The 9,764-nt window shown below is 38.4% G+C and overlaps 1 protein-coding gene across 1 annotated transcript; it reads left to right on the plus strand.

Moving 5' to 3' along the window:
* Nucleotides 1–372: 372 nt before the first annotated feature.
* Nucleotides 373–6,912, plus strand: LOC122403340 (forkhead box protein H1-like). Its single transcript, XM_043406821.1, has 2 exons — nucleotides 373–591; nucleotides 6,031–6,912. Exons 1-2 carry the CDS (start codon nucleotides 373–375, stop codon nucleotides 6,910–6,912), a joined length of 1,101 nt encoding a protein of 366 aa, XP_043262756.1.
* The last annotated feature ends 2,852 nt before the right edge of the window (nucleotides 6,913–9,764 follow it).

Raw genomic sequence — 9,764 nt, forward strand, 5'->3', positions numbered from 1 at the left:
GAAGGATGGTAGCGTTATTAGCGTTATGAAAAATCGAGCCACCTATCAGCGACGTTGCAATAAAACTGTTAAACGAATTGGTTTCAGGTCACTCGGCGCGAACTGAATCGAGCCAGCGACGAGGACACACGGGAGTACAATGGTAATTGATAATTGACCGGTCGAAAGAAACAGGAACTCGCTGACATCGTTTCGATCGTTAACGCGGCATGACGTGGCGCGGTAGTTACGGTATCGAGGGAAAAGAGGATATGTGATGAGAGGATGCGACAGGGGACAGTGCTCGCTGAGAAGAGACGGCGATGACGATCTGAAAACGATATTCTCGGTTTCTGTTTGCGAAGATCGAGGTGACGAACAGAAGTGGGAAATATGCCTCGACCGTCGAGGGACACTTACGGCGACCAAAAGCCACCCTATTCTTACATCTCGTTGACCGCGATGGCCATCTGGTCGTCGAGGGACAAGATGCTGCCTCTGGCCGAGATCTACAAGTTCATCGCTGATCGGTTCCCCTATTATCGCAAGGACACACGCAGATGGCAGAATTCTCTCAGGCACAACTTGTCTTTCAACGATTGCTTCATCAAGGTCGGTACTTATTTTCGCACCTTCTTCAGAGATGGAACGTGGAGCCAAAATATGCAATCTTAGCTCTGGGGGATCACATTTTAATAGAAATTAACACTTTGATGACTGCGTATTTCATGCAAAGACTATGGCGAGTTTCAACCTCACAAAAGCTCCGTTTTTCATAGCTCATAGGTATCTCTATATTCTTCTTCGTTGTCCCTTTGAAACATTCGTTGCGATCTATTTTTTAACCCTTTGTACTCGGAGACTTCTCTTCGACCAACTACCATTAACAATCCAAGCAAACATATCTTCTTTTTTCATTTTCTGCTTATCTATTTTGTCCTATGAGACGTCGTTGTAGTAATTCTTCGACCCGTAGCCATTTTTTCGCATTTTTTATGCAAATACAAATATTAACGCGGTCATCAAGAAAGTTCCATTCAGTAAATCAACGTGGAATATTATACTTCGAGCTTCGAAACAAGTGTTTATGAATTGTCGATGTTGATATGTTTGAAATTTTGTTTTTATTTTTGCTAAATTACAAATTTTATCCTTGTTTTATGGGGTGACTTTTGTCCTATATAATCACTTCAAAAAAAATAATTTCGTTGTGTTCCCTTAGAGTGTGCATCCAAATTCTTTGCTGGATGTCGAGTGTAAAGGGTTAATTATGAATTTAACTATTGCTTTCGAAGACGACTCGTTGACCGATATGATACGAACAATTTAAGCTTTCTATATTAATATCATGGCCAAAATGAGGTGCACGATGATGCTAGAAATATTATTATAAGGAATTATAAAGGCAGAGTTGTAAATGAACCTGAACAAACATAGTAGCTCGAATGGACGCTGACATGGGCGAGCGAAGCAGTAAAATCACGTACACGCGACAGCGGCCGTCAAAGTGTTAAAACAAGGATGCTAGGAATGTTATTATAAGGAATTATAAACACAGGGATACCATAACGAGTATACGGGATGAAACTCGATCCTGAACAAACATAATAAGTTAAACGGATGCTGACTGAAACAGGAAAATTACGTACATGTGACAGCAGCCGTCAAAGTGTTAATTACAAGCTTCTGCTAGACTCGGAGTTAACTCTGAATATTTATAATCGGTTCATGTTAAAAAGTAATACGTAACTAAAGTCGAGAATGATCGAGAATTATTTGTGTTGTGATTGTTGAAAGAGATAGAAAAACTGTACCAAATTTTAATATTACATAAGAAACAATATTTTTCTGAATGAATAAATTCTCGATGTAGAAATTTTATATTTTGGATCCATTCTCTCGCCTCTACGCTTTAAAAATTTCATATCGATCGGCCATAGGTGACTTTTGGAAGTCTACTCGTGAATTATATTTTAATTTGTGCTTTTCAGCTACCAACCGTCGGGTAATAAATTTTTATTAAATCTATGGTAATTTTTAAAGTTGCCCCGATCTTTGATAAATTTTTCACCAACTTCAGCGAACATTCTCAGAGGATTAGACGAGTTTCCCGATCTCACACTCGTTCCAAGAGCACTGAACGCGGCCATGTTTAAACAGATAGCTAATCGCTTGTCGTAAATACATTTTATCTCTTTGACGGTTCGAGCGAGACTGATAATTAGAAATAGAAGCATAAAGAGGGAGCATTGATGATATCAAGATACACGGCGAAATCATTCTTTTCCGCTTAGTAACCATACGATTCGAGCGCAGATAAATAAAGTGGAGACATGATTAATAGATTTTAATTACCATTCTGCGATCGAAATTATTATTCGCACGCAGCGCGGCAAAGGCGCGAGCAGGATGAAACAAATTACGTTATACACTTTTCGTTCTAGAATTTCAACCATAATTGATAATTTGTTGTGGTCTAAAAATAATACCGTTGATGTTAAGTTTCAGCTACCGTTCGCGTTTTATAATGCATTACAAATGCCGAGCGTTCTCTTTAATATGAAAGACGAAGATTGTTAATGATTTTATTCAGGTTTTGAAAAATTTATTGATCCACAAATCGTAGTTATCGTCGTTTAATCGTGCATTTTGAAATGTTACCAGCAGTGGGGGCTCAGTGGGCTCCTATTACACGAACGTTCCCGATTATCTGAACTGTTTGTCCCCCGTCGGGTTCCATAAATCGAGTTTCACTGTAATGTCTGCGTTTGTCTGACTTGCAAGTCACACTTATTTACTAGTTACGTGTCCGCGAAACAAAATGGTGCACACGCCGGACGACGCGGCAATAGCGAGGCGACGATAGCAAACAGTGGGGAAAAGTGATCAAGTTTGTGTAAAGATCGTAGAACTGATATTAAAGTTGAAAGATCATAGAATGGGAGAAAAATATAGGTGAAACAGCAAGAACAATATTTGACTGTGAAAATCGATACTGGTGTTGGTTTGACCAAAAAGAGGAGTTTCACTTTTGGGCGGATTTGGAGAGATAATCAATAGTCCAACAAACATTCGCTTTTATTTTTTTCAAAATTTGAAAATACATTAATAAACATTAATACGAATAGGATCAAGATTCAAAGTCGACGTAAAACAACGAGTGCATTATTTTTTTAGATTCCATCACAGAAGTAAAATCTTCATCCCTTATTTCTTCCTTTGTTTGTCATTTCACCATCAAAGTAATCAATATGTTTGATTAAATTCCTATCCAAAGTATAAATTCCACTAGATTTTGGAACAAAATAATAACCATTAATACGAGTAGGACTATGGAAGATCGAAATTGGAAAACTTGTTATAGGGAACGAGTGAGCCAGAGATTCTATCGCTTCGAAGGACCTGGCTAGAAACATTCGCTTGTCTTCTGCGTTCTGTGTGGTTGTGCGGCCCTTTTTTACACGGTATTTTTGGCGCATGCGCGAACCCTCGATACCAGACGCAAGCGCATTTATTATCGGTGTGAAGCCTCGTTACCAGACGCCTAGGCCCTCTCGCAGCCATCGCATTGGCGTAAGCGAGATAATCATAAGCGTAACTATTAATTATTTATACGAGTGAATTCATTTGGTGTACTGGAACTGAATTACAATAGTAATGTTAGTAATAACAGGAGTAATAATGGCTAATAAAACTGGTAATAGCAGAATAATTGTATAGGGGAGTGATGGCTCGTGGGTTCGCCATAGTAGCAATAACTTCGATTATATTAGTCATTTATGTAAACACTTCGAGGGTTCGAGTAAACGGGTGTTGCACGGATCCCTCGTTCACAGAAGTTTCATCCCAATCATCTTTTATTGTATTGCTTGGGAAAATAGAAAAAAGGCCCCCAATATCGATCATTCAAAGCCTTTTTTACTATAACTCGAGCTAAAGTCGACAAAATCTAAATTTTTAAACTGTAATTTGTATTACGAATGGGACTCGATTACAAAAAGGGAAGTCGTTTTTTGTAAATTAAGTAGCAAGTGGTAAATAAAATCAAGTTATTTTTACAAACGTATTGCTTAGGAAGATAGAAAAAAGGCCCCCAATATCGATCATTCAAAGTCTTTTTTACTATAACTCGAGCTAAAGAAGGCAAAATTTAAATTTTTAAACAGTAATTTGAGGTATGAATGGAACTCGATTACAAAAAGGGAAGTCGTTTTTTGTAAACTAAGTAGCAAGTGGTAAATAAAATCAAGTTATTTTTACAAACGCGAAGATCTTTGGGGCCCGACTTGTTACAAGTTTCGGATAATTCTCGATCGAGATTGTCTTTTTACTTAAGGCCTTCTCACCGTGAATCAACCGAGAGTAATTTGCATCTTAAATCTCCCATAGCCCCTTACGGCACAGTTTCGCATCGCGGTATTCTTGTGTCAGCGTAATTAATTCTGATTGTATGGAGAATAACTAACGACACAGCGTATCGGTGTTGGAAACGTCATACGAATTTACAAGTTCTTTGATCACACGCCTGGAACTGTCCACCTTGCTCAGAATTTGAGCAATTTTCGTTACAACGCAAGAAATCAACATTTTTATGATACTTTGTTGGTCCGTAGTTTACACACGCAAATTTTTATGAAAATCTATTAATTGCACAAAAAATAAACGTTATAAAATGTACGAACTTTGAACAGTCAATAAAATATCGAAACATACGTTATTTCAAAGTCATATTATTGTTTTTTAACATTTTTATAGTATGTTGTCCGTCGTGTTGTCACGATGAAAAATCACTTCGTTTCTATTCGGAGATCCTGGATGATTTCATTACTCGATCGCGTCTTAAAATACAAAGCACAAAATACTTTCATCATCCCAGAAAACGCATAAAAGAACTTAACGAGGATGTAAACCTGTCATGGGACGTCGTTGTAGTAATTCTTCTTCGTACCTCAGCCATTTTTTCGCCGAAGGTTGTCGTATAAAATCCATTTCTTATCTCCAATTATTAAATTCTTTACAAAACGATTTTATTATATGCAAATAAAAATATTAACGCGGTCATCAAAAAAGTTCCATTCAGCAAAGCAGAGTGGAATATCATATTTCGAGCTTCGAAACGAGTGTTTATGAATTGTCGATGTTTGTATGATTAAAATTTTGTTTTCACTTTTGCTACATTACGAATTTTATCCTCGTCTTCTGGGACGACTTAATATTTTATTTGTCCTTCAAAAATGCGTAATCTTTCCATGCAGACATTTTTCTTGCATCTAATAGTATCCAAGATATGGAACTAATCATTTTTTCCACCGATTATGAAGTTCTTTAACGATCATAAACTTCCCAGCAAAATAAAAATGATCACCGAGAAAATCCACGAAGTTTCAACGTTTTAATCATCCTAAAAGTAATCTTCGTATACAAACATCTAATACCATCCAAGACATGAAACCGAATAACTTTTTCCACTGATATTGATGTCCTTTAACGGTTACATTAGTTTCTTTCCACGTCCATAGATAAACTTCCCAACAAAATAAAAATGGTTACCAAGACCGTAAACGTAAGTCCATTTTCTTCAAGTGTTTACAAATTGTCGATGTTGCTACGATTAAAATTTTTTTACTTTTGCTAAATTGCAAATTTTATTCTTATCTTCTAGAATGACTTAATATTTTATTTGTCCTTCAAAAATGCGTAATCTTTCCATGCAGACATTTTTCTTGCATCTAATAGTATCCAAGATATGGAACTAATCATTTTTTCCACCGATTATGAAGTTCTTTAACGATCATAAACTTCCCAGCAAAATAAAAATGATCACCGAGAAAATTCACGAAGTTTCAATGTTTTAATCATCCTAAAAGTAATCTTCGTATACAAACATCTAATACCATCCAAGACACGAAACCGAACAACTTTTTCCAGTGATATTGCGGTTCATTAACGACCGTATTAATTTGTCCACGTCCGACGGGGCGAGCCCCTTAGCAAACTAAGAGTGATTAGCGAGGCCGTAAATGATCGTACCTAAAAACTTGCTGGTTCCAGGTACCACGGGGTCCCCATCGTCCCGGGAAAGGCGCTTATTGGGCGCTGCATCCAGCGGCCCTCTCGATGTTCGAGAACGGCTCGCTCCTGCGACGTCGGAAGCGTTTCAAGCTCCACAAACCCGACAAAGAGCTTCTAAAATCCGAACTGCAGGCCCTGGCTTCCGCGATGCCGCCTCCCCACTCGGAATCGTCCCCGGTACTGTCGATAAACCCGAGCGTCCAGACGAGCAGCCTGACCGTCGCGAATCTGCACCGTCTCCGGGACGATCTGCTGCGATGGGAACTCCAGGAGCGCCGTTTAACCATGGCTTCCGGCGGCAACAACACGCTGGGGTTCCCCGCGCCGGAAGCAGGCTCCAGTTACTACCTTCTGTCGCCAGAGGTCAGGCAGAGACTCGCCGGTACCGACGAGATCCTACGCGGCTACGAGAGCAACCTTCTGCAGACGAGGAACTGGAGTTTCCCCGGGTTCCAGGTCTCGCCGTACGTTTCCCAGCTGTCGTACTTCCAGACGGAGATCCCCGAGGGCAGGCAGCTCTGTTCCGGCGCCACGGAGACCGGCGTCGCGGAGAAGACCGAGAGTTCCAGGCCATTTCTGAACATCGGCGAGGGTTCAGGCGTGGAGGTGGCTGACGGAAAGATCGGTTCGTGCGTCGCGTTGGACCCCGGTATCTCCAGTCAGACGACGGTCCAACCGCAACAGACCAAGAAGAAGAAACCGTTCACCATCGAGAACATCATCGCGCCCGACGACGAGCAGATCTCCAGGAACCTGGAGGACGGGAAGAGGAGCCATCTTTTGGTGCCGCGGCCGCTGTACGCCGGCGGTTTTCCGTTCGGTTTGTCCACGACGAAGGTGTCCTACGAGACAGCGACCTGAATCCGATCGAGGAGAGTGCGTCCCGTGGACACGGGGCACGAAACACGAACGGGAACTCGAACGGTGGGCTCCGACGACGCGATTAGGTGCAGGGGGATAGTGATTGTTTAATCGTTCGTTTCGCTCGGTTTCTTCTTTTATTTGGTTACTTTTTGTCGCGAGGCTCGATAGTGGAAGAGGAACAGTGGACGAGGCTTCCGGTAAATAGTTACGTTCCGTCGCTGACTCGTAGACCGGGAGGGTCTTGATCGAAACTCCAGGCTATTTCATAATCATGATTCAATGGTGATCTGCTTCGAGGAAGGGAATCGATCGAGACGTGTATCGAGAAACTAAGAACGGACATCTTGGCTGACGATGGTTTGCTTTTCGCTGATGGTAATGGCTACCTTTCCGGTTAGGCTCAACGGATATACGGAGTGATAACAGAGGCGAGTTGTATCTTTGAAATGCTTGTAGATAGAGGAAAGTGTCGGTAGAGTGAAGTTAAATAGAAATTCGATATTGATTCTGTGTAATTAAAAAATATCGAACCCCATACTCCAATCAGTATTTTTATTTCCACTATTAAAACTATTAATTTAAAGGTTAGTGCAATTTAAAGATACCTCGGGCCATTTATTTACCCAAATTAATTTCTATATCGTCGAATACGTGAAATTTTTAAATTAGTAGTTTTAACCTCGAATTAAAGTTATAACTTTGAAACACTTGTAGATAGTGAAAAGTATCGCAGTTGAATTTTTTAGTTATTTGAAACTATCCAACTTTGCTCTATGACAGTTTTCTCTATCTACAAGCTTGTTGGGTGATATTTGATTTGAGAATTTTGTGGAGTTGTTCACGTTTAGGTTGACTTTCTCTCATTTTTTTGAGAAGTTATGAGATTTTTAAATTTGTTTCATCCAAGTGCAATAGGAAGTACAATGTTAGAAATAGTTAAATTTGTTTGCAGCCTGATTTTACACGTTGCAAGGCAGAGTTGACGAACATTATGCTTATTTAATTCTTACACTTTACACTGTAAAAATAAGAAAATTTATACTGCAATCAGGAACTGATTTATTCAATTTATAAGTTTTGGGAAACAAAAAATGGGATCCAATGGCAAAAATATGCATTCAGTTGCAACTTTTCAACCAATGATCGATTGATGAAATAATAATTCAGGATATCACGTTAAAAATTATACTAAACTGCTATTTAGTAAAGCTATAATGAAAAGTAGTTAATAAAAATCGACGTGACTTAGAAATCACCGAAAATAAGAAATTTTAAAAATAAGAAATTAGTAATTACATTCTGGACAATTGAAGACTATTAATTATTTATTCTAAAAGCGATTAAAATTATAATAAACTAGAATTGTGAATTACTTTGTTGATATATCACAGTTTAACCTTCTTCAAATAATGATCCAATATTTAAAAAGCTTCCTGGTAAATGTGTAGAAGATTTGTGTCTAGAAAATGCAAAATACCATTGTTCCTATATCTAAGCAATATTTTACAAATCATTATCAAATTCAGTATTATCTACGGATATAAAGGGTTGCATTGAACAAAGTGCAAGCAATTTAAAAATCGTCAAACAATGTACACACTGTGATGTTATGGATTCTAATATCGAAGCGTTCAATGTTTTTTTTAAAGCAATCATCAATTATTTCAACAATATGTCTACTTTTTGTGACTCGATGCTATTATTAGACACACGCATGGGTGCAAGATCGATGAAAGTGTTATAGGATGTTGCTCACAGAAAGTAACAATACTATGGTACCTTCGACATAATCGATACAAATCCTCCATCCATTTGTCGAGATTTCTCAATAATTATTACACAAATGGATAATCACCTGTAGAAAGTGAGATCGAAAACGACACCAAGTTGCAATCACGTTTATTTTATATTTACGCTAATTTATTACAACTATAATCACTTTCAGAATAAACAATTGGTTCTTAATTGCTTGAAACCCAAGTGTTACAAAAGAACGTCTCCCATTCTCGATGATTTCTATGCCAAGTAAATTTATATTATCTACTTTTCACTAGTTTTTACTTTTACTGAACACCAATATATTATAATCTTTGTAAATAATCTTCAGCATGATTTTCTGAATGATTAACCGCAGCCATATCCTTGCAGTTAACCGCATTTTTTATAACTTTCCACGTTCTCAGGCAGACTGTCAGTTTCTAATTTCTCACATGCAGAATCAGGCTTGCAAGAGAATTTTTCGTTGTTACTTTCAAAATTCGCCTATTTTCAGCGTCGTACTTTCCAAATTACACTCTTACCATCGATTTTGGAATCACCAAGAATATTTTATTTCTGTCACAAAGCAAGTTCAATTGTGTGCTCCAAACAACCCCCTCAAATATCCCCCAAACTCGCATTAATTGACCTTTGAGCGACCTCGAAGTCCATTTTCTCAAACCTTCGAGTTTCCTCGGTCGTTTTCAATTATTTAGAGCATACTAGAGGAAACGAAGAAATTGTACTTGCAACTGCCTATACTTAGCGCCAAATCTATTGGACGGTCGGAGTTCCCCGTTGGTGAGTGACGTGATCGATATTGAATTTTACTTATACATATTCCTCTAACCCTTTGCGGTCCTATTTCCACTCGTAGTCTATGGCTTACCTCTGTTTCCATATTATAATAACGAAACCACAATTTACATTAACAGATTGTATTTAATATACAAACATATGTTTCACCGCATTTATAATTTAAAATTAACCATCGTATGGTATCTTTCGAAATGCTTTTTGCTTTCCAACGCATGACTAATAGATTTGGTTCCAAGTATATCCGTAATATGTTTAATCATGTTAGTATGAAT

The sequence above is a fragment of the Colletes gigas genome, unplaced genomic scaffold, assembly GCF_013123115.1.
Source record: "Colletes gigas isolate AHSC1104 unplaced genomic scaffold, ASM1312311v1 Colletes_gigas_Sc00049, whole genome shotgun sequence".
NCBI classification, from domain to species: Eukaryota; Metazoa; Arthropoda; class Insecta; order Hymenoptera; family Colletidae; genus Colletes; species Colletes gigas.